Below are 24,618 nucleotides of genomic sequence, written 5' to 3' on the forward strand. Positions count from 1 at the left end.
CGCACCCAACCCCCACCCCGCCACCGTCGTGTGCGTCAGGGTTCCCAGAGTCCAGGGAGGCCCACAAGGGGAGAAGCCGGCGCACCCCGCTATCGCCGGTGCAGGTCACGGGGTGGAAGAGGATGGGTTTTTAAGCCTTCACTTGCAGAGGTCGTGATCCTGACCTTTGGATAGCCTCCTCTCAGGAACACGCGCGCTGGGAGGTCTCTGCTCACCCAGTGGGAAGACCTCGGCTGAGAGATGGGGGAAACCGAGGTCCACAGAGGGCAGTGATCTGTTGGACGTCCCCACGCGAAATCAACCACTGAATCCGATCTAGGACCCTGGACTTCCAGGCCATAGTCTAGTTTCTAGACCCTGAGCGCCCCAGACAGGCAGTCTCCCTAGGAAGTATCCAACAGCTAGCCTTCCAAGCCCGGAATCTCCGTGGAGTTTGCGCTCGCTTTGGCACGTTGCGAACACTTCCCACGCCCCCACCCTCCAGGAGCTCTGCTCCGGCTTCGCGGCTCCCAGAGAGGGGATAAGAAGGGAGCACACGCCCACCGGCGTCCCGGTCATGACTTGGGGGTGAAGAATGGCTGCGGGAGGCGGAGGCCCCGGCGGGGACGCGCTGGCCCTTTAAGGGGGGGACGGAGCGCATGCGCGGCGCGGGCCAGAGTCGAGCCGGGTGGGCGGCAGGCCGGCAGAGTACCCCGCCGCCTGCCCGCTCGGTTGGCCTAAGCTTCGCCGGAGCCGAGACCTGCGCGGGGACCCGCGCGCGCGCGCAGCAAACTGCTCTCGGGGGACTAGCGTAGCCGGCCCTCCCAGAGGCTTTGCCCCTCGGCTCCGGCTTCCTCCGCGGACGTGGCTGCGCGAGCCTCCAGGCTTGCTCTCCCCGCCCCGCGGTCCTGCCTCCAGCCCTTAGCCAGGGGAGGCGGGGGTTCCGCGGGAGGCCGAGCGAACAGCCGCGGAGCATCCTTTGCCCGTCGCGGCCGCGCCACCGCCCATGCTGCAGCCGATCCAGGGCGGCGACCCTGTGGCCGCAACCCGCCGCTCGGTGACCCTACGCACCGCCCGAGCGTTCCCAGCTGAGGCCCGGGACCGGGACCCGCGCCCCGCGATGGCTCGGCTGGCGCAGCGCGGCGCCGGGTGCCCGGCATCCGCCCGCTGATACGCGCCGGGCTGGGGACCGGCGGGGCCTGGGCGCTCCCCGCTTCGCCTCCCCGCCGCGCCCTTCCCGGGGGGCTCCACTGCTCCTGCCCGGGGCGGGGGTGCGAGGGGACAGGAAACCAAGACAAAGCCCACTTTGTGCGGGGAGTTGGCGGCGGGCGTGGAATGTGCGCGTCGGCGCGCGCCCCCTCCCCGCGCCCCTGCCAGCTGCGAGTCTCGGCTCCCAGACTCGTCGCGTCCGAGAAATCGCGTCCCATCGCCGCCCTGCGATCCGGGGGGTCGCGACCTCGGAGCCGACTCCCGGCCTGGAGTCGCCTCGGCCCCCCACCTCTGAGCACGCACAGGTGTGAGCGTGCGGTATTTTGTAGAGGAATTTGTTGCTCTTCAAAAAACTGGGACCTGGGGCGCCCGGTCGGCGTGGGCACTCGTGCCTCGACCCTTTCGTGGCCGCAGATCTGAGCTGCCTGGCCTCAGTTTCCCTCCGGCTTTTCTCCTCGGGCAGCCCAGACTGCTGTCCGGTATTGTTCTCGCTCTCAAAGGGGGTGGGGGGTGCTTTGGTGAAAGCTGCCAAGTTGAGATGTATTCTCTACATCCCGTTTTTCAAAAAGAACCAGGCTTCTAAGGCTCACCCTGGACAACCAAGCCCCTCTGCCCAGCACTTCACTTTGAGGCACTGATTTTTCCCCCCTCCGCATCAAGTAGTGTTTTATTGTACGGAGCCACGCCCTGGTTTCTTAAAGGTGCCCTGCGCTCTGTTTGGCCATGTGTTATCTCTGCAGCTGGTGTGTGGGAGGCCTCCTGTGAGCCACCTTTTTTTTTCTTTACCCCTGCCTGCTGCTACGTCCTCCCACCAGTCAAGGATTTGGGGATGCCAGGGGGGAAGAAGGTTGTCGGGGGCGGCAGTACCGGCGCTGCCCCCACTGCCGCGGCTGTCCCCTCTGGGGTCCGGCGTTTGGAGACCAGCGAAGGAGCCTCTGCCCAGAGAGATGATGAGCCAGAAGAAGAAGGGGAAGAGGACCTACGAGATGGAGGCATCCCCTTCTTTGTTAACCGGGGTGGGCTGCCTGTGGACGAGCCCACCTGGGAAAGGATGTGGAAACACGTGGCCAAGATCCACCCCGATGGAGAGAAGGTGGCTCAGCGGATCCGCGGGGCCACGGACCTGCCCAAGGTGAGGGCTTTGTTTGGGGCTTGGCGGGGGGGCAAAGGGTGGGGGGGAGCTAAGGTTTTAGTGACTTGGGGGCTTCCAGAGCAAAGTGCCACTTTTCCTGTTGGGGTAGGGAGTTACTGGTAAAGTGTTAAAAATATAGATAGGTTGAACCTGTCCAGAAGAACTTTTACTTAATTGCCATTGAGGCTGTTTTGTGAGGTCCACATGCCCTGTTTCTAGGAGTGTCCTCCTCCATCTCTTAAAATGCCCATGTGTTGTGGGCAGAGCAGCAGATAAACTTAATAACACTAACGGGTGCCTTGACATCTTATTCGCTAAGCCAGAGAGCAGTGGGCAGAGAATGAATGACTGAGGACGGTCCAGGATTTCAGATATTGAGTAAATATTTTCATGTGTTTCGCTGAATTCTCCAAGAGCGTTGTGCATGAAGTGCAGTTTGAGGACCCATTTTTACAGACAAGGAAGCTGAAAACTCAAGTAGGAACTCAGGGCTCCATAGCCAGTAACTGACAGGGCTGAATCTCTCCCCCCACAGGTCTTCTGGTTCCAGGGCCTCTGCTCTGTAGGACATGAGGTTCCAGGGCAGTTAGAAGAGGGCCGTGGAGAGGGGCAAAGTTCAGGCATTTTTCTGTGCATGGCAAAAACGAAGTGCAGTCACTTTTTACGACGACTGGCCTTCAGTTGTGTCACCATGAGGGCCAAGGCAGTCTCATTCATCTTTGTCTTCCCAAGGCCTCCTGTGTGCCTGGCACAGAACCGGCACTTGTAAGCATTTGCTGAATGAAAGAGTATTTGAAACATTCTGTGCCCTATAGTACTTGGTGGAAAAACACGCCTGATTTTTTTCCCCCCAAAGTTATGGTTCAAGACTAAGGAAATACTCTCTCAAATGCAGAGACCTGAAATTCCCTAAGAAAAGTCAGTTGGACAGAGGTTGGAGCCCATGCTTATGCGTACTTGCCCAGGTGAGAAGGAAGGGACCAGAGAGTGGCAGTTAAGGTGGATTAGACATGGAAACAGGTGGCCTGTTTTGTTCTCTTTTTACTAAGTTATTGGTAGAACCATCAGAGACTATCTCCTGGGACAAGCTGAATTCAGACAATCCCCAGGTTGAGAGTTGAGCTACTGCCTTATATTTTCAAGGGAAATTGAATATGATTTGATTTTGAATGGCTACATAATCACCTTCTGAGCTAATTCAGAATTAACTAATTCCCTGTGGTTAGCCATTGTTTCCAATAATTTTTTCTTAAAATGAACACTGTGGTGCCCATTCTACAACATAAATTTGGGGACTCACCTCTGATTATTGGAGAAGGAAATGGCAACCCACTCCAGTATTCTTGCCTAGAGAATCCCACGGACAGAAGAGCCTGGTGGGCTGCTGTCCATGGGGTCACAAAGAGTCGGACACGACTGAAGCGACTTAGCAGCAGCAGCAGCTCTGATTATTTCCTTGAGATAAATTCCTGGAAAAGGAAGTATGGCATCAGAGGATAAGGACATCTGTTCCAATCACCCGCCTAGTTATAAACTCAAGCAGACCCCTGTTTGAGCCACAGTTTTCTCATCTGAGGTTGAGAGTGGTGTTGATTGTAGTGAAGTTAAATGAGACAAAATGTGTTAAAGCATTTTTTTAATATATTAAAAAAAAAAAAATTTGTTCCGGGTCTCAGCTGCACATGCAGGATCTTAGTGTGGCATACAAACTCTGAATTCCTGCATGTGAGATCTAGTTCCCTGACCAGGCATCAAACCCAGGCCCCTTGCACTTTGAGTGGAGAGTCTTAACCACTGAACCACCAGGGAATCCCTATGTTAAAGCATTTAAGAAACTGTAATGCCTCAGACTGGTACTGATTACTGGGTGTTCATTCCCTCTGTCCATACCCTTCATCAGGAGGGGCAGCTAGGTCTCACTCAGCATTTGTCCCAGTGAAGCCAGAGCCACATGCTTCTCCCACATGAGCAAGTCAGGGATTAGCAGATGGCTGTCTAGCCATCCTGCTGATGTCTAAATCAGGCTCTGGGAGAGTGTGAATGGTCCTCTGTAGAACTGTCACCACTTCAAGGGACTAAAAACAAAATTGACGAGCTTATTAGCCACTGGTCTTGTAATGTCATCTCGTCATCTTCAACCTTCACACATAGAAAAGAAACTGATGAGGGAATAACGCTATTGTCTGTGGGGGGTGTCATGACTGACAGGAGTGTAGAAGGGATTTTGTGAGAGGATTGAGAGAATTGAAACTCTCCCTCCTCAGTCAGTTCAGTTCAGTCACTCAGTCATGTCTGACTCTTTGTGACCCCATGGACTGCAGCACACCAGGCCTCCCTGTCCATCACCAACTCCCAGAGCCTTCTCAAACTCATGTCCATTGAGCCAGTGATGCCATCTAACCATCTCATCCTCTGTCATCCCCTTCTCCCGCCTTCAGTCTTTCCCAGCATCAGAGTCTTTTCCAATGAGTCCGTTCTTTGAATCAGGTGGCCAAAGTATTGGAGTTTCAGCTTCAGCATCAGTCCTTCCAATGAATATTCAGGACTGATCTCCTTCGGAATGGACTGGTTGGATCTCCTTGCAGTCTAAGGGACTCTCAAGAGTCTTCTCCAACACCACAGTTCAGAAACATCAATTCTTTGGTGCTCAGCTTTCTTTATAGTCCAGCTCTCACATCCATACATGACCACTGGAAAAACCATACCTTTGACTAGATGGACCTTTGTCGGCAAAGTAATGTCTCTGCTTTTTAATATGTTCCATCATAGCTTTTTTCCAAGGAGCAAGCGTCTTTTAATTTCATGGCTGCAGTCACCATCTGCAGTGATTTTGGAGCCCTGAAAAATAAAGTCAGCCACTGATTCCACTGTTTCCCCATCTATTTACCATGAAGTGATAGGACCAGATGCCATGATCTTAGTTTTCTGAATGTTGAGCTTTAAGCCAACTTTTTCACTCTCCTCTTTCACTTTCATCAAGAGGCTCTTTAGTTCTTCGCTTTTCTGCCAGAAGGGTGGTGTCATCTGGAGAAGCTCTATATAGTCAGCAAAAACAAGACTGGGAGCTGACTGTGGCTCAGATCATGAACCCCTTGTTGCTAAATTCAGGCTTAAATTGAAGAAAGTAGGGGAAACCACTAGATCATTCAGGTATGACCTAAATCAAATCCCCCTCCTCAAACCACAGGAAAAGTGTGGGGGGGCAGTTTCCTCTATCTTGGCCCAGAGCAGGAGTCTTGGCCCCAGAGTCTGGGCAGAGTGGAGATGTCCAGGAGGCATCAAGGTCTGATCCCAGAGTGCCAGCAGCGTGGACCCAGCACTGGGTTGCCCCACCCCCCACCCCAAGGGGCCCTGCCCTGAAGCTAACACAGAGGCAGCAGAGGTTACACCGTAGTGGGACCAGGAGTTTGTGCTAAGCCACTTCAGTCGTATCCAACTCTTTGCGACCCTCTAGACTGTGGCCCACCAGGCTCCTCTGTCCATGGGGATTCTCCAGGCAAGAATACTGGGTGGGTTGCCAGGCCCTCCTCCAGGCAGGTTCTTTGCCACTAGCACCGCTTGGGTAGTCCGCCAAGAACTGGGGGGATAGAATAATGTTTTAAAAAGACCAGGTGAGCCAGAATTCAAAATGGGGAGATTTCACATCAGAATCCAGATTTTTTCAGGAAATGAGAAGATCTGAGAGCAGAGAATCTGTGACCCCACATGGCGCAGGCAGCTGGGGCTGAGGGCTGGTTCCCCTCCCCCAGGTGGCCGCAGACCCCCACCTGCTCTCCCAGTCCGCCTTCCCTGTTTATGTCACCAGTGCGGCCCCTGCAGGTGGTTGAGTCTGAGGTCCCTGCAGTGTAGTGTAATAAAACATTGGATCCACCGTGTTGAAATCCTGGGTCTCCAGAAAGGAACGCAACCTCCTCGTGCCTCAGTTTCCTCAGCTATAAAATGGGCATAAGCGCAATACCCACTTCTGAGGGGTCACTGGGAGGAATTGATGAAATAAAGCCTGTGAAGTGGGTGAGCTGTCATACGTACTCAGCAAATAGAGTCTGGAGAGACCACTCCATGGGCACTTTGAGGAGATGTCCTCTAAAAGGGTGACACCAGTATGTTAACGGGCGACAGTTCCTAAAAGGATCGCAGATCCAGGAGCCATTTGTGTTCCTTTGTAAGACTGTCTCCTTGATGTTTCAAGCTGCCTCTAGCTTTTTTATTTTAATTATTATTTATTTATTTTTGGCCGTGCTGGGTCTTCGTTGAGGCACATGGCTTTTCCCTAGTTGCGGCCCGTGGGGGCTGCTCCCTGTTGCGGTGCATGGCTTCTCGTTGCAGTGCTTCTCTTGTTTCAGAACATGGGCTCTAAAGTGCTCAGGGGCTTCAGTAATTGCAGCACGTGGGCTTAGTTGTCCCACGGCACGTGGGATCTTAGTTCCCGGAGCAGGGATCAAACCCACATCCCCTGCATCGGTAGGTGGATTCTTAACCACTGGACCACCAGGGAAGTCCCCTGCCACCACCTTTTTAAAAGCCCAGTGGTCAGGCATCCAGACCCAGCTGCCCAGGTTCTTCTGACTGCGGCTCTAGACGTTGAGCTCCTGCAGAAGGTGAATTTGGACATCTCCCCTCAAAAAGGCAGCACTGCCAGCGTCCTCATGGGCTGACCAGTGTCTGACATGCCCAGGAATAACAGCGACAGTGGGCAGGAGCCAAGTCCCTGCCGTGTGCCCGTCCCTGTCCCAAGACCTGGCTATGCAGTGTCTCATCTAGGCTCTGAGGTTGGTTTTGTTTTGGCACCCACTTTACAGGTGAGGTGTCCGCGGCATGGAGACGGTAAGGATCTTGCTTCCAGACAGTAAACTGCAGGGCTGGGATTTAGACAGCGATGGGCTGGTTCTAGGCCCAGGTCTGTCAGCCTCTAGGATTTCTTGCTTCTTGTCCACACACTCAGCTGCAGGCTGCCTGACCTCCCCCAAGACTCCTTTCTGTTCCTTAACAGAACTCAGGATTTCAGGGGGTTCCTGGAGCCAAGGTAACCCTTGGCCTTGGTAGTAGAGGAGGAGTCATTCCTGGATGGATCTGGGCCAATATCACTTTCCTCCACTGTACCCCACTTAACCCCACTGCTCTGCAGCAAGGGAGCATTTCTGGAGTTCCTGGTTTGGGGTGGGGGTTGAGGGATTGCCAGCCCTCCAGTAGGTCTGATTATTTGGATATACAGACTCTCACCTGTTTGTTTTGTTTTTGTGAACATTCAGAAGAAAGATGCTGGCCTGTTGGTTGACATGAGTTAACATGTCACAGCCGTCAGCTCCCTCCAGCTATGCCACAGTGGTGCTGTCCTTTAAGGCCCTACTCATGAATCCAGGGTCTTTCTACACTTTTTTTCTGGAGCCCTTTAGTTCTTACAGAGCCTCTAGTTCCTGGGTCCTGTGTCTAGATGGCAGGTGATACCCTCATGGTACCACCCGGCCCTGGCCCAGGGTTGGCTTGTGCAAGCTTGCTCAAAGGATTCTTGGACTACAGAGCCCTCCTTGTTTGAAATGTCTCGGGGGAGGGTGTACTTACAGTCTCTACCCCAAGCTCCTAGAAGTCACTAGATGCCCTCATGGGAAGTGGAGATGACTTGCCTGGGACCTTCCACCTGAAAAAGCCAGGTGCTGTGCTGTTTATAGTAAATGGTTCCGTCATTCCTCTGATAGCTCTCCCACCCTGTATCCTTGACCCAAGGAGTCCAGCCAGGCCCTCAGAGAGTTCTGGAGCCTGCCTTGTACATGGTGGCCGGGCAGGAAGACAGAGCACTCCCCATCTGGGGCTGTTATCCCCCTGCTGATTTTAAGCAGTGGCCACAGTTTGGGCAGCAGTAGCATTACTTTGCCAGACCTTTGCCAACAAAGGTCTGTCTAGTCAAGGCTATGGTTTTTCCAGTGGTCATGTATGGATGTGAGAGTTGGGCTATAAAGAAAGCTGAGCGCTGAACAATTGATGCTTTTGAACTGTGGTGTTGGAGAAGATTCTTGAGAGTCCCTTGGACTGCAAGGAGATCCAACCAGTCCATCCTAAAGGAACTCAGTCCTGAATATTCATTGGAAGGACTGATGCAGAAGCTGAAACGTCAATACTTTGGCCACCTGATGCAAAGAACTGACTCATTTGAAAAGACCCTGATGCTAGGAAAGATTGAAGGCAGGAGGAGAAGGGGGCAGCAGGTATGAGATGGTTGGGTGGCATCACCGACTCAACAGACATGAGTTTGAGTAAACTCCGGCAGTTGGTGATGGGCAAGGAGGCCTAGCATTCTGCAGTCCATGGGGTCAGAAAGAGCTGGACACAACTGAGCGACTGAACTGAACTGAACTAGGGGGGTGTGAAAGGGGAAGTAGCTGCCTCCAGACCGAGGTGTCAGCGGCTGGGGACTGCCCAGACCGGAAGGAGGGGGCCGGCAGGGCTGGGGAAGAAGTTCACGCAGAATCGTCTCCTGGGCAGGGCTTTCTCCCTTGCGCCTTGGCCCTTTGGGGCAAGTAGGTGCCTGTCAGAGGCTGTGGTGCCATCAGGAATCACTGGTGTTTCACTTCCTTCGTGTCAGATCCCCGGCCACCTTACTTGAGAGGCTGTGCCCGCACCGCCCCATAGGGAGCGCATCCCTCAGCCCAGCCCCGCCATGGGCTCCCGCTGGACCTGGCCCTTCCCTCCCTGTACAGATGGATGCGCTCAGCAGCCCCCACCTGCTGGGGAGTAGGCTGAGGCCTAAGGGTGGCAGGGTGGGGCCTCGTCATGTGAGGAGCCCTGAGGCCACCTCAGAGCTGCCAGTGCTGGGAGCCAAGGGGGACCCCAGGGGGCTGGGCCATGGACCTGGAAAGCTGGTTCCTCTCTACCCAGGAAAGCCCGACCTGTAACCCCAAGGACCTGGTGGGTGCTTCCCTTGGCTTCTGAGCCACACTTGACTTGTTGCAGCAAACTGCCAGCCTTCAGGCTCCCCAGGCCGGAGCGGGTGGCCTGGGGACACACACCCAGATGTGGCTGCTTTTCTGACAACTGCAGGGTTGCCGAGGGACAACTCCAGGAGGCCACAGAGCCTAGCCTGACTGCCAGCACCTGGGCAGCCCAGGCTGAGGGTTCCCAGTCCTCACCCACCCCTCCCCACCACACCCCCACTCTCCCCGTGACAGCCCCTTCTCCCCATGTCTGGCCAAACTCTGGAGAGTCTAATCCGGTGAGGAGGACTGTCCAGATGCCCGGTTAGCCATGCTGCTGTAGGTGTGGCACTGGCAAGACAGGAGAGCCAGGGCTCCTGCTGCCTCCATGGAACCCTTCCAAAGAGGCTAGTCCCCGGCAAGTCTGTCCCAAACCACATTCTCCCCCTGCACGTCCTTCTTTCTCCCAGGGGAGCAGGAAGGCCTGGCCATTGTGCTCTGATACGAAAATGCAGTGGGGCGACACCACCTGCTGAGGGTGTGCTCACCAGGCACAGGGACACCTGGTCAACTGGACTTTGAACCAGAGTTGAACCCCAAACCCAAATGAACTTAACTTCAAGATCAACATTCCTGGGGACGCCTTGAAGTTCATGAAATGTAAAATTCTAAGCAATCAGCCTGTGTTTTTTTCTAAAATTATGAAAGAAGCATAAAATTGGAATATCGACATAAACTCCAGATCAGAAATGCCGTCAAGGGCTAGGAGGGTGAGGAGTGGCCAATGGGAGGGTGGGGGTTGGGGGGGAGAGAAGCTCAGCGAAGGAGGGAGCGGGGAGCTCCTCCTTGGGATGTGGCTTCTCTGGGGGCTAATCTGGGTGTCCAGCGGGCTGGAAGCTCCAGGGTAAGCCTCCCTCCGTGACCAGAGCTTTCTCTCTCTGTGCCCAGATCCCCATACCGAGTGTGCCTACGTTCCAGCCCTCCACGCCCGTCCCTGAGCGCCTGGAAGCAGTGCAGCGCTACATCAGGGAGCTGCAGTATCCTCCGTGGTCAGAGTCACGGCCGCCATCCGGCTGGTCCAGAGCCAGCTGGGGCTTGTTTCCAGACAGGGCCGGAGGGCACTGGGCCAAGCAGCTGCACCCCACGACTCCAGGGGGTGCCACTCACACGGCATCTCTGAACCCCCGGAGTCGTGCGCACAGCGCGTGTCCTCCCGGGTATCGGAGCGGGTTTGTCTGATGAATGCCACACCTGCTCTGGCCTCCCTGCTTCCTGCGTCCTCCTCCGTGTTATGGGGTCAGCGTGTCCTGAGTGACCTGCTCGTGGAAGCCTAGTCCAGGTCCACTGGCCCAGACCTCCTCTGCTGACCCTCTGGTGCCAGCAGAGAGAGAGAAGGGGGAAGCTCCCTTGGGGCTGTTTAAAAACTGGTCTAAAAGAAGTGTGTGTTGGGGGAAAGGGTGTGTGTTGGGGGGAGGTAGCAGGTAGATGTTGGAGAAGGCAATGGCAACCCACTCCAGTGTTCTTGACTGGAGAATCCCAGGGATGGGGGAGCCTGGTGGGCTGCCGTCTATGGGGTCACACACAGTTGGACGTGACTGAAGCGACTTAGCAGCAGCAGGTAGATGGAGGAGAAAAAGGACTTTTATGCTTCAGGAGACAGCTTCCACATCTTGGATGTATCCCCTAGTTCTGCGCCTTTTTCCTCCCTGGCAGAAGGCCAGCTCCCCAGCAGGGGAAGAGCCTTGGGACGCCCCCAAGCCTGGGATTCCCCGGTGTCTCTGAGCTGGGCCTCTCCAGCCCTGGGCCCTGCCTGGAGCTCTTCCACCTGGCTCCCTCTGACCCTCCTAGCTGCTGATTCTGTCCAAGATGGCAGGACCCCTAAGGGCCAGGCATGGGTCCTAAGCAGAAGAATAGTCAGACTGGTTACTGAAAACTGGGTCCAGCCCAATTTGGGGGGAGAGAGCAAGGGGCAGAGATGGGGACTGGTGGCCTGGAGAGGGGCCGGTTGGCTTGGGAGCAGCACCCAGCAACAGAGCCGCACAGGAATCCCACCCCAGCCTTCTCCTGTCCGTGTGTGCTGTTTCTCACCAATTGGAACATAAAGTACTGCTGAGAGCTGTCCAGGGCTCAGGCTTGTCTCCCGGCCCTGGCCAACCTGGCTGCCTTCTGCCTGGCTTCCTTCCTGGAGAGGAAAGCTGGGAACAGAGGATGAGTGAGGACAGAGAGGGGCCCTGTGGGGGAAGGAGCCAGCAGCGTGCTGTGCCCTCCTCTCCCTTCAGACGATCACACCCTGAGCATCCTCTGTGGGGTCTTTACCCGGCCTGCACCCCCGAGGAGTGCTGGACCCCCGGGGTCCGGATGGGGGCAGAGGGACACGCCTCTTCCAGATCAAGCCAGAGAGCCCTTAACCAGCACCCGCAGGTACAATCACACAGGGACACAGTTCTTTGAAATTAAGAAGAGCAGACCTCTGACAGGGTAAGTGTGGGGAGCACAGGTCCCTCTGCACCAGGTCACAGACCCTGGTCTGGTTGGGGCCCCTCTGTCACCTGTGGGTGGAAGCTTATCAGGCAGGCAGAGAGTCTTCCCAGGAGAGCCCACCAGCAAAGCAGGTATCACCTTGGGACTGCCCTTAGGACGTCCTAAAGAGGGGATTCTAGCCAAGATGGGCAGCCAGGGCTCCCTTGAGGAAAAGGAACCCCAATATCCATGCTGAGCCAGGAGGGAGAACCCCAGTATCCATTCTGAGCCAAGAGGGTGATGGCAGACCACCTGCTTGCCTTGGTGATGACGGAGGATGGTCCCAAGTGGATGTCTGTGTGTGACCCTTATCTTCCTTTTAGGAGAGGTCGGCCTCACAGGAGAGGGTCTTCCCCCTTCTCTCTGTTCCCTGGCATCACCCCCAGTTACCTTCTGGACTTGATTCTGGGCATTTGGTACAAGGCCCAGTGATTGAGCTGCAGGGACCCTACTGGGGAGAACACTGCATGTCTCACTTCCCATTCTGCCCCCCAGGTGTAGACCCCTGGCTGGATTCACCCCCATGGAAACCCTTAGGGCAGAGTGGAGTGGAGAGTGAATACCACAGGTGGGCCTGGGGGCTCAGCCCAAAGCTGTCTACAGGTTTAAAACCCTGTGCTTTTATGATGAATATGAATTTTACATCTTGCCCCACATATAATCAATCCATGATCACTTCCTTATGAAAAATGCTTTAGATGGTTTATTAGCTAAATTACTTAATTACCCCTTCTCTAAGCCCTCGGGGGGAGAGCAGCCTTCCTCACCCCAAAGCTTTGCTCTTGTTGTCCTGTGCCTGCTGAGTGTGCAGGCCCAGCTCCAGCCTCATGGGATGGAGGAGTCTGACACCCTGCCCTGCAAAGCCAGTGGCCAGGCTGTATTCCCAGGGCCAGGGGGCAGCATTTGGTGAGGAGGGAGGAACCAGGCTTCAGAGATAAGTCTGTTTTAAAGTGGCCTGAATTCCAAGTTCAAGAGCAGATGGGGGAGTCACTGGGCAGCTAATTCCCTGAGACCCCATGTCCAGGCTCCAGGGAGCTGGCCAGCCATGGAGAAGCAGTTACAACAATCAAAGGCTCTTCAGAGAAGTCACAGTTCGGTCAGGGGTGTCCACTGTGCTCCAGAAGAAACAAGATCAGTGCCAAGGTCTCCGGCCTCTTTGGCATGCTATCCCATGCACTCCCCAAACACCATCTTTACAGGAGGCCCCCAGCCCAGTGGCTTTCAAAGACCTGCCTATCATTGCACGCCACCCCCAACCACCCTCCCCTCCAGAGGACTCTGCAGCAGGACTCTGAGGGAAGAAGGAAATGGAAGGACAGAAGGGAAAGGGGAAGGGCCTCTTTCCTTATCTTCAGTGGTTGTCTCTTCTCCGACCCCTTAGGCTCAGGAAGGATGTGAGGGGGAGGTGCTGGGCTTGAGCTGCGGCAGCTTGGAAGGCAGGGGAGTCTTTGTCCATCTAGTCTACCTCCCAATGCTCCTTCACCAGAGGGGACTGGAGCCTCTGTCCTAATGACTCTGCCTTCCAACCCCCCAGGCTGATGGACCTGGCCAAGGAAATGACCAAAGAGGCTCTGCCAATCAAATGCCTGGAAGCGGTGATCCTGGGAATGTATCCTTCCTCTGAGAGGTCTGGGAGGGGGTGGCCAGCTACTCACACCTCCAGGGCCATCTTCCTCCTCTGGAAGGGCCCTCCCGGCTCCCTTTCCCAGAAGTCACGAACTTGGCCCCAGAGTGAAGGAGTTTGAGGGGGGCTCAGTCTCTTGCACCTCAGTTGCTAACTTCCAAGGCTTACTGGGCAGCTCTTTTTTTTTGAGCAGTGGACACAGTGACCCTGTTCTCCAAACCACAAATCACGGCTCATGGTCTCATAAGGCTGCTGTGCTATTTCCAAGAACCAAAGAGTCCGGGAGAAGCAGGTTGGATGCCCAACTGTTGGCATTTCCAAGACATGTGGATCTGTGGAGATGGTGGACATCCCCTGATCTTTAAATGTAAATCTGCATATTAAAAAAATAATAAAAAGGGTTTCTCAGTCTCTCCCCCACCCAAAGGGTAGAACTGGACCTATAGCTGGATCACCAGAGTAGTTAGGTAGGACAGACGAGGCCCCTAGAGGGGGCACCCACTATCCCCAGTTAAAGCAAAGTTAGGAGACTGGCATGTGGCCATTTCTCTGTCATAAGTGGTTCCTGCCTGAATCCTACCTTGTTTAATTACAGAAAATTTTAACCTCATATAAGCATAAATTAACATAGTGCAGCCCATGTGCCCATCACTCAGTTTTACCAATTCAAGGCCAGTCTTGACTCATCTCTTCCCACCCCACACTCTTCCCTGTACCTATCAAGGCTTGTAAATATTCCATCTACCACTCCTGGAGTAGGCACTGGGCTCTGTGCCCAGCAGGGTGAGGGGGCAGGTGCCTAATGGAACAGGGAGGAATCGTTTGCTCAGATGGGTCAGGGAGAAGACAACGCTCACAGGCCAGGAGCACAGCTTCTCTGTGGGGGATCAGAGGGGGTACTCCCCACTCCCATAGACATACCTGCCTAACCTGTACAAAGACAGTGTAGGGGTGGCCCCAGTCCTCCTCCCTGAGGGCTAATCCCTCTGTGGCAGTCCTTTGCTGCCCAGAGAGACCCACCAGCATTGCCCTGTCCAAAGGGTTCTCTGCTGGGATGAGTGTGAGGCCAGCCCAAGGACTCCAAGCCGCTGCCAGCGCCTCCTTCACCACCCCACATTTGCTTCTCCTTCAGGACCACGCTCCAAAGTGGAGGTTCCCACCCCCTTGTAGGAGGGAGACCCTGCTCCCCTCCCCATGAGCACACAGAGAAGCTGGTCCAGATGGGATCACATGGTCCCAGAGGCCTTCCAGGGGTTATCTGCTGGCTTGTGGGCAGGAGGAAAATAGGAGTAGCCCCCCATCTGGATAGGACACCACCCTGCTGTCCCCATAGAACTGCCACGGCCCCCTCCTAAACACAAGGGATGCTCTGAACTAAGTCTGTTCCTGGTCTCATCCTCACTGCACTCAGAGTCTGCACCTGGCTCATCTGTGTTCCCAGTCATTTGCTTGCAAGGAGTCAGGCCTGGTGAGCATGGCAGTGACTGCATGCAGACTGCAGGCTCAGGCCAACCTGGACCTGAATCCTAGCTCTGCTATCCTCACTGTGGCCTCAAGCAAGTTCCTTAGCACCTCTGAGCCTCGGAGTCCTCCTCTGCAGAGGGGACAATGGCAATGCCATCCCACAAATTTGTTAATACAGTTAAACGACCAGGAGCACACTGGACACTGGACGCAGTGTCGACCTGGTCTGTACACCAAGCTTTTATCCTGTTCATCTCATTCTCCCCGTTTGTTCAAAAAAGAGTTTTGAGTGCCTGCCATGTGCCATGTCTGTGCTAGGCCCCAGAGATACAGCAAAAAATAAAAATAAATGACAGACAAGGTGGTCCCCATTCTCAAAAGTTTACGTTCTAGCCAGGGAGACAAAAAATAAGCAAGTAAACCAAGAAATAAGAAAAATAATCACAGATTGTGGTGATGTGCCATGGGGAATATTAGAGCAGACTTGCTTTAGGAAGGGAGGTCAGGGGTCCCAGCCAAGCCTGAGAAGGAGCCAGCAGGGCCCGAGGAGCAGTCAGAGGAAAGAGCTGGTGTAGACGGTCCTCCGTGGAGGTTGGAGTGGACAGCTGACGGCCCCCCAGGCTGCCGGCAGCCTTGGTTTTATCAGAAGAGCAGCAGGCACAGTATCTACGCATGGAGGGGTAGGGGCGGTGAGAGAAAAGAACAGGGTTGTCTGTGCATCTGTGATGCACACGTGTGTATCAGCACGTGTGAGAGGGAGGGCAGGGGTGAAGAGGGCTGTGTGTGCGACAGAGGGGAGGAGGGAGGTGAGGGGGAGACAGACAGACAGGCTGGTGGACGGAGGGCCTGTCTCACCCTTCCTTCACCCCACCACTCTGGAAAGCCCGGCAGTTCGAGGTGCCCTACTCACTGTTACTTGGTGAGGGCTGCTTGACGTCATGGCAGCAGCCGGTAATCACTGAGCACCCTGACCCATAGAGATTGAGTTCACTGAGTGCCTACTGTATGCAGGGCCCAAGCCTGACGACAGGATGTGGATGAGCAACACCCACCGTCCGCGCTGGGGAGCTGGGGTCCGCACTGGAGAGCTGGCGTCGGCACTGGGAAGCTGGGCTCTGGGGCGGCTCACACAGCCTCTCCCGGGTGGGGTAGGTGGGATGGGGTCGCCCCGCCCCGCTCCTGCTTCTAGCCGTTTCCTTAGCTGCGGCGGCGCGGCCAGTTACCTCACCAACAGCATGCCCACCCTGGAACGCTTCCCCATCAGCTTCAAGACCTACTTCTCAGGGAACTACTTCCGCCACATCGTGCTGGGGGTGAACTTCGGGGGTCGCTACGGGGCGCTGGGCATGAGCCGGCGCGAGGACCTGATGTACAAGCCGCCGGCCTTTCGCACGCTCAGCGAGCTCGTGCTGGACTACGAGGCCGCCTACGGCCGCTGCTGGCACGTGCTGAAGAAGGTGAAGCTGGGCCAGTGCGTGTCCCACGACCCGCACAGCGTGGAGCAGATCGAGTGGAAGCACTCGGTCCTGGACGTGGAGAGGCTGGGCCGCGAGGACTTCCGCAAGGAGCTGGAGCGGCATGCCCGCGACATGCGGCTCAAGGTGCGTGCGCACTGCCCTGCCCGGGGCACCCAGGGCCTGGGCAGGGGTGGAGGTGGAAGGGCAGGGGTGGGGGGTGGGGGTGGTGGAAGGGCAAGGGTGAGGGCAGAAGGGCGGGGGCGGAAGGGCAGGCGTGGGGATGGAAGGGGTAGGGGGTCAATGGAAATGTAGGGCTGAGGGTAGAAGGGCAGGCAGGGGTGGGGAGGAAGGGCAGAGGTGGAGATGCCGCTTCCTAGAGGCTCACTCTTCCAGGGAAGTCCCCCCTTCCTCCCCCATCTTCCCAACCCACCACCCCACCCCCATCTTCTTGGAAGGAGGTGGAGCCAGGAGTTGGGGAGGTGAGGGTAGGAAGTTTCTGGGCTTCGCTCAAAGGTCATTGCTGATGAGACAGCCACCTCAGGTGGGCAGCCCTGGGGAGGCTCTGGTTGGGCTGCAGGGGAGCTGGGCTTGGGCCTGGGCAGGGGTGCTGCCATCCAGGTGGAAGGGCTGCGAGTCAAGGCTGGTGGGGAGTCATGGCCTGTCTGGAGGGAGTGGTATAGTGTGGGCTGGGCAGTAGCTTCCATCACCCCTGTCATCCCGACTCTTGACCCCCAGCCCCAGGGGGAAAGTCAGAAAAGAGAAGCGGGTCAGACTCTGGGGAGACAAGGAGGGATGGCTCCTTCTCCCTCTTGCCCAGCCGCAGTGAGCAGGGGTCATGAGGGGGAGCTGCTGGACCCAAAATAGTGGGCTGAGCTGCTGAGATGTTTGTCCCCCTGTACTTGGGGGTGCCTTCCGTGGGGCCTACTGGCCCCTCCCCTTTGCCCGGTCTCTGCAGCTCTGCGCTCTGCCTCTCCGGGCAGCCTGGGGCCATAGCCGTGACAGTGGCAGTTTCACGCCCATTGCTGCTCCCCAAGACCGCAGGAGGGCCGCAGCAGGCAGTGGGGGACACTGAGGTGCAGGGAGCCCAGAGACTTGCTTGCAGCCTGTGGGCAGCAGATGGGCCTGGGGCTCAGTCTCCGGATGGGGAACCCCGGCACGTCGCAGGTGCTTTCAGGAGTCCCGGCCGCCCTGCCCCGCCAGTCCCCAGGCCAAGACCTTGGGGTGACAGCTTCGGTGCCTTCCTTCCCCAGGGCAGCTGCAGGTGACCCCGCTGCTTTCGGGGGCTGCCCTCCTCCCCTCCTGAGCTGGTCCTCCCCCCTGTCCCTCCCTGTGGAAGTCTGGGTGCTCAGCTGCCCAAGTGTCACCCCACCTTCAGGGGAGCAGGTTGGATCTAGAGCTGGAGCCAGCATTACCTAACTTCGAGTGCTGTGTTTCCCAATCTGTTTGGTGCTTAAGACTTCCCATGTTATTTGCACCCCTCTCCAGCACCTGTCCTGTATACCCCACATTTTGAAAATTCAGCTCAAAGGGACTGTGTCGCCTAAGTTCAGTTGCTCCCCCCACCTCCTTTATTCCCCTTCATCAGAGGTATAGCCACTAGTCTGAGCTTCTGATTAACTGGAGATAACCAGTGTCACCTGTGGGTCTTGTAGGCTCCCAGCCCCAAGCTCAGACACGGGCTGCTTCTCCGGCTGGCCCCTCTGCCCGGCCTGAGTAAATGCCCCTTTTCTCGGGGGCCACCATGAACCCTCCCCAGTCACTGCTGTCCACGTCCATGCTGTTTCAGGGGCTCATGGAGTTTGGGCTGCCCTGCTGTGGAACCCCCAAGGCCCTGGTCACTTTAGCGCCTGGGAAACAGGTTCAGGAACACCCCGAGACAGGGCAGAGCAGGGCTTGAGGCTTCCTGGGCTCTGCCCAGAGCAGCTTTGGGGCTTGTGGCTCCGTCAGGACAGGACAGACTCTGGGGCGGTCCTGGAGCAGGTCTGTGTGTCTTCCTCCCCACTCAGATCGGCAAAGGGACCGGCCCTCCGTCTCCCACCAAGGACCGGAAGAAGGATGTGTCCTCCCCACAGCGGGGCCAGTCCAGCCCCCACCGCAGGAACAGCCGCAGCGAAAGGCGGTGAGCCCTGGGTTTCCCCTTTCCTGGAGGAGTTGGGGGTGGGGGGAAGGTGCAGAAAAAGGCTTCATCCTTTCCGCTCATCTTCCCCTCCCTCTGATCTCCCCTCAAGCTCTTCGCATTCCCACCCTTCTCTTTGTCGCCCCCACTGGAAGGGTGGGTTTGTTCATATGTTGAAACAGCTACAATGAAGTCCCGTTTCTCCAGGGAGAAGGACATCTCTGGCCCACTGGTTACCCTGTGTGGGCACCCTGGTGCCCAGCAGGAGGCCCACGGGGGAAGGTCCGAGGCCACAACTGCAGAGCTGCAGAATAGGCTCTGGGGGAGGGATGGTAGAAGGGTGGGGCCCAGCCAACAGTGAGCTCTTCCAGGAATATCGCTGGAAAAGGTTTTAACCTCAGATGGCAGCCGGTTGGTGGCTTTGAGCATAACCTTTGCCCCATGAGAGTCTGGGTTTTGCCTGTAACCGGCCGGCAGAAGCATTCGGATAAAGCACCCAGCGGCCTCGTTAGATTTGTCTCCTCTGTGTCAGTGTGGCTCTTGCTTTAAAGGTCATTCTGGAGACACCTCTAGGTTATATGGGGTTCCCTGGTGGCTCAGATGGTAAAGCGTCTGCCTGCAATGCAGGAGACCCAGGTTCGATCCCTGGGTCGGGAAGATCCCCTGGAGAAGGAGATGGCAACCCACTCCAGTATTCTTACCTGGAGAATCCCATGGACAGAGGAGCCTGGTGTGCTACAATCCATGGGGTCGCAAAGAGTTGGACACGACTGAGCGACTTTACTTTTTCACTTTTCTGGAGACACCTCTCTGGTGTCAGGGGCACCTCGCTGCCTCCCATAGCCAGCCTCCTTCACTTTGACCTGAGAGGCTGTCAGAGAGAACACAGGGTCCCTCACAGGGATTCACTGTTACTTTATCACTTAACCTGCAGCCAGAGTCGCTGACCTCAGTGAAGAGCAGTAGCTCCTGAGAGAGTGTGGGGCCCACACTCAGGCTTGCAAGGGGGGTTGGGGGTTTCCAGAAACGCACTTCCGCGGGGACCCTTCCTGCTGCATTTGGGACACCTTGGAGAATGGGGAGGTGGGAGTCGGGGGGCAGCCACCCTGGCTCCCTGCTCTCCCACCTCCCGGAGAGGCTGCTCACCCTTTCCCCTTCCTCTCTTCTCCCCTCCCTGCAGGCCTTCCGGTGAGAAGAAGCCTTCAGAGCCCAAAGCCATGCCAGACCTCAATGGGTACCAGATCCGGGTATAAGGCGGGTGGCAGCGCCCCCTGCCTCACCCACTTCCCAGGGGACCAGCATCCTCCAGCCAGACCAGCCTCGGTCCTGGGGAACGCGGGGCTGATGACGGGGCGAGTGTGTCCCAGCTCAGCTTCCCAAGCTGCTGTCCCTCCGCTGGGCTAGGCCCTCTACCTGTGGACCAAGAGGCAGTGAAGAGTTGAATTCTGAGGTTTTAACTTGATGACCTAAAATTTAAAGTATTGGGAAAAAAAAACTTAAAAACTAGTGGATCTGGCCAGGGGCCGGAAAGCCAGTGCTTAGAAGATTCTAAGTGTCGTGGGGCTGGGTGAGGAGGGGTTGCCGGCTCTGGCTGGTACCCCTGCCCGTGTGTCTGGGGTTTGGGTCCATCCTCCCCATGGGAAACCTCCCAGCTCCGCTCGGGCCGTGGCGTGACAGGGGAGCGATGTTTCTCCAGTCCTGTCTGCCCTGGCAGCATCATGACCCAGGGAAAGGAAAGCAGGGTAGGAAGCACCCCGAGAAAGGTCTGCATGGTCCATATCGGGAGCTTAGCACAGGCCCCGTGTGCCCCAAGAGCCAGAGTGTGTGACCCAGGAGGGCCCTTGGAGCCCCATGGACAATGCTACGTGGGTGGACACTGCCCAGTGGCAGCGCCTAGTGCTGGGATGCGCTGGACGAAAGCCCGGGAGAGAGCCGCTGGGGGAAAGAGTTCCCAGACCCCTCCTTGGCCCCCCTTGCTCAGCCCAGCTCTGCTTGTTGCTGCAGCTGGGGCCTCCCTGCAGAGGGGCCGGGCTTGGCCGGTGGCCCAGAGAAGCAGCACTGGGCTCAGCGTGCCTGTGGGGATCTGAACAGACCTGGTGGGTCCACGAACCATGGCTGAGGACGGGGTGGGACCCTCAGGCCTGGGTCGGGAGGCCCCCAGGGACTGCTCCCGCTTCCTGTTACCTCAGCCCTTGCTAGGGAAATGAAGACCGGGCCACGGAGGCCTGTATCCCAGCCCCCGCTCCCTGTTTAGCAGCCTGGGTTAGGTGTGGAGGGCCCAGTGATGATCCGGCCTGGGGCATGAGGCAGCTCCTTAGGGAAGGGCCTGAGCTGCTGGAGTCTGCACCATCTGCCTGGAGGGCAAGGGAGAAGTTGTGGAGACAAGTTGGCGGAACTGGAGGAAGGTTCTGGAGGCTCAAGCAACAGCAGAGGTGGAAGGCAAAGGGTGCAGTGTGGCCACTGGGGAGAGGCAGAGCCCAAGAACTGGGGGGTGTAAGTGAGAAAAGAAGGTGAGGGAGAGTTTAGAACCACGGGGAGTAGTGAGTTCCCCTTTGCTGGAGATATTCAAGCAAAGATTAGATGGTTGCTTGTCATCTAGAAAGCTATAGACCGGATTTAGGTTACGGGAGGATAACTGGAAGAGATGACCATTAAGGTTTCTTAATACTGAGAGGCAACTGTCAATAAGGTTGCCTAGGAACTGAGGGCGTGACTGAGCTCTGAAAGAGGAAAAGCCCAGAGTTGTGAACTCAGATTCCCCCAGGGCCGAGCAGCTGATTGAAGGAGGGCTGCAGGGCTGGGTGGGGACTGTGGCCAACTAAAGGAGGCCAGCCTCAGCTGCTGGTGCTCAGCGGATCTAAAGGCAGGCCCTGCATACCAGATGGCCAGATGTTTTTTCATTGCAGAATTCTGAATTTTTATGTGAAATATGCAGATTTTTAAATGGTGGCAATCAACTCAGAAAATTTAAAGGCCCAACCCGAAAAAGAATGACTGTCTGTAATCTTAAAGAGAGTAGCAAGAGCTTGGGCTGGGGAGATGGATGCACTGAGATGGCGTGGAGATGGAAGGGATGGAAGTTCTAGGTGTCCCAGAGCAGGCTGGACATCCGAGGGCAGCATCCTCGCCACAGCGGCTGCTCCCAGATGAGCAGCTGCCTCCTTCCCACCCGACTCTCCCTGCAGACCAGAGACACTCAGTCGTGTCCAACTCATTGCAACCCCATGGACTGTAGCCTGCCAGGCTCCTCCATGGGTGGGATTTTCCAGGCAAGAATATTGGAGTGGGAGGCCATTATCCTTCTCCAGATCTTCCCGACCCAGGGATCAAACCCAGGTCTCCCGCATTGTAGGCAGACGCTTTACCGTCTGAGCCACCAGGGAAGAGGGGTGGAGTGGAATAGAAACAGTGCTGTTCTCAGTCTGCTGGGGAGAGATGGATGAGGCCTGAGGAGCCAAGAAAGGGAGAGATGGAGACAGGATGCGTCTGCTGACGCGGGTGCCCACCAGGAGAGGCACCGAGCTGGCAGCTCTTCAGACCAGCAGATCTTGGCCCAGAGTCAGGCCAGGCAGAGAAGCCGGCTGCTCACTCCCTTGGGTTCCTCCTGGCTCAGTGGACCCTTGGCAAGGTGCCTAAGCAGCCTGCTGGGCTACATCACGGCCAGAGCAGTCTGGGGGCCACTGTGAACCCCAACTCAGCCTCCCATCCCATCCTAGTTTTCAGGAGGGGGGGCCCCACGTTCACACCTTCACCTGGGACAGAGAAGGATCCATTTGGGAGGCATGAGGCTGAAAACAGGGCCTTTTGTGGGTGTGGAGGCAGGTGCCTTGTGATGTCCACCAGGCAGGTGAACCACAGAGCTTGAGGGTGAGACGTCAGAGGGGGTGCTGGGGTCAGGGATGTGGGGGAGAGCTGCTCCTGGCACGGGTACCCAATGGGGTGCTCTGGTCCCCCATCTCCCTCCCGAGCCCCTTGGGGAGAAGGAAGCAGAATGCAGCCCCAGCCCCAGCTGCTGTCTGTCGGGGGAGGGAGCCGACGCCCCCACCGAGAAGCCCCTAGCACCTCCCCATTTCCTCGCTGAGACCTCGGGCCTGTGGACACCCACGGGATACAGCGGTGCTTTTTTAATTTATTTTTTAACACATTTCAAATATATGTAGCAAGCCCTCCTCCCCTCCTGGGCGTGTTTACACAGGCTCTGCTCCGCGCGGGGCCGGCCTGGCTGCAGAGTTTCTGGGGAGGCAGGGGGCAGGGACTTGGGGCCTTAGTCACCATCGTCAGCATCACCTCATCTCACTTCCCATGAGAGACCAGGCCCGGCTCCTCCAGACTCAGGGCTGCCTCCCAGCACTCGGTGTGGGCTCCTCTGTCCCTGGGGGTTGGGGCTTCTGGCTGGGGAGGGGTCAGGGGAGGTCAGAGAAAGCTGTGTGATGAAGGTGGGCTGGCTCAGCGGGATAGTGACTGCTCCCCAAGGCTGGGCTGCCTGTACCCTGTTCGGGCTGCCGGGTCAGAACACTGGGAACCTAGGTTTCTAGCCGTGTCCCACCCACTCACACCTGCGGGTCCTCTCCTTCCCGTGGCCTCAGCAGAGTCACCATCCCCTGGCCCCTCTCAGCAGCCACCCCATCCTTCCTGAGCGTGGCCAGGTACGGAGAGCTGCACCTCCCACCCCTAGGTGCCATGACAAAGCCTAGGGCCAGCCTAGCTGCAGGGAGAGCCCGAGTTTGGCCACATCTGGTTTCTGACCCTGGGTCATCTCACGGCATCCTCCCCTCCCCGCCACTTCCAACTTGGACTTGACTTCCTGGCCCAAGGACTGGGTCTCCTTCTGACCAGGAGTGTGCCCAGAGGCCTGTGTGCCTGGGTCCCTTGCCTGGGTGGTTTTCAGCTTAGCTTTGTTGGCTGCCCCCAGGCCCACCCTCTGGCCTCGAAGTACAAGGAAAGTGTGAGCTGGGGGCCTAGCCTATGGACTGTGTTCTGAGTGCCCGAGTCCCGCTGTGCTGAACTCCCCACCTCCCTCGTCCCACTGAGAAACCAGGGAAGGGCAGGGAGGTGTGCCCTAAAGAGGGGTGCGTGGGGTAGGAGGGGAGGTCTGACCCAGACCACGCAGGGCTGGCCAGGTGCTAGCTGCAAGTCTGTCGGTATTGACCCCACCCCCCTACCCCCACCCCATCTTGGTGCTCCAGAGTCCCAAGTTTCCCGTTTTCTTCCAAGTCTGATGAGAGGAGAGATCGGGTGTGCTTGGCCTGGGGCTTGGTGATGGTGTCAGCTGGCTGCCGTGTTGTACTGGACTTGTTGTTCTCATATCAGTATTGCCCCCTCCTTCCCCTTTTACACTTCGTCTCATTCCTGTTCTCACTTTTTCCTTGAAAAGAATAAAGTCTCCCCCCAGCTCAGCTGTGTGGGCTGTAAGCCTTGTCTTCTTCCCTCCAGGAGCTGGGGCTGCAGCCGCCCCACCCCCCACTGTCAGCCACGGCAGCTCTGGGGGGGTTGGGTGGGGGGTGGGGGTAGAACCTGATCAGAGGTTGAGGCGAGCCCCAAACCAGTCATCAGGACACCTCGCAGCCCCGGCAGTCATGATAAACTTCTGGGGTCCCAGACTGTCACACCCCTCAGCCTGCTGAAGCCACTCGGCCCTTTTTACTCGTCTGGGAGATCTTTCCTGCTGACTGTAAAAGAAGCCCTTTCTCCTTCAAACAGCCAGTTCCGCCCCCCTGGAGGCCCCAGGCGCATTCCAGAGCCCAGCTTGTCCTCTCCTAGTCCCCAGCCATCCACCAGGAAGGAAGGAGGAGGAAGGCTGGGTGTTCTCCTGGGAGAGGAGGCTATTTCAGAAAACCATAGCAACGGGGATCTCAAGTCCCTTCTCACCACGGTCGCCAGTGCAGAACCTATGGAGGTTAAAGACACAGCTTGGAAAACACCCCTGGTTCTACCCGTTACCCCTTCTTCCTCTGCATGGTCCGTCCAGCCCTGGACCTCTTCCCAGGCTTTAAGGCAAGTCCAAACAATTGCAAGCTGACCTGCCCAGAGGCATCTTTTCCCCTGTAACCCTTGCTCCCTACTTCTCTGCTCTCCTTTCGTTCAGCTTGAAAGGAAACCCTAGGCTTAGGAGAAGGGAGCGTATTTCCTACTTCTTAGCCCAGCCAATCCCCAGAAAGCCCTAGCGAGACGTGTGGTCTAGCACAGCAAGACCCCCTCACTTTCAGGAGCGC

The 24,618-nt window shown here is 56.8% G+C and overlaps 1 protein-coding gene, 1 long non-coding RNA gene and 1 other non-coding gene across 4 annotated transcripts in view; 2 read left to right on the forward strand and 1 right to left on the reverse strand.

The window, feature by feature from the left end:
* Positions 1 to 587, reverse strand: part of LOC139185388 (uncharacterized) — a 34,150-nt gene extending 33,563 nt beyond the window's left edge. Inside the window, exon 1 of the long non-coding RNA XR_011569021.1 lies at positions 165 to 587. This is a non-coding gene — a long non-coding RNA (uncharacterized lncRNA). The remainder of the gene's footprint in view (positions 1 to 164) is intronic.
* A 108-nt stretch (positions 588 to 695) lies between these two features.
* VASH1 (vasohibin 1) lies at positions 696 to 23,802 on the forward strand. 2 transcript variants are annotated; one of them, XM_070797897.1, is made up of 7 exons: positions 703 to 2,320; positions 10,174 to 10,262; positions 11,647 to 11,703; positions 13,280 to 13,354; positions 16,053 to 16,434; positions 18,297 to 18,409; positions 19,587 to 23,802. In XM_070797897.1, exons 1-7 carry the CDS (start codon positions 2,018 to 2,020, stop codon positions 19,657 to 19,659), a joined length of 1,092 nt encoding a protein of 363 aa, XP_070653998.1. In that variant the 5' UTR covers positions 703 to 2,017; the 3' UTR covers positions 19,660 to 23,802. The 2 variants fall into 2 exon arrangements, with proteins under 2 accessions (XP_070653999.1, XP_070653998.1); XM_070797898.1 differs by lacking the exons at positions 11,647 to 11,703; positions 13,280 to 13,354 and having other exon boundaries at positions 696 to 2,320.
* TRNAC-GCA (transfer RNA cysteine (anticodon GCA)) lies at positions 18,992 to 19,063 on the forward strand. The gene has a single exon. It is a non-coding gene; the product is annotated as a tRNA-Cys (tRNA).
* Positions 23,803 to 24,618: the final 816 nt, after the last annotated feature.

The sequence above is a fragment of the Bos indicus genome, chromosome 10 (genome assembly GCF_029378745.1).
Source record: "Bos indicus isolate NIAB-ARS_2022 breed Sahiwal x Tharparkar chromosome 10, NIAB-ARS_B.indTharparkar_mat_pri_1.0, whole genome shotgun sequence".
Classification (NCBI taxonomy): Eukaryota; Metazoa; Chordata; class Mammalia; order Artiodactyla; family Bovidae; genus Bos; species Bos indicus.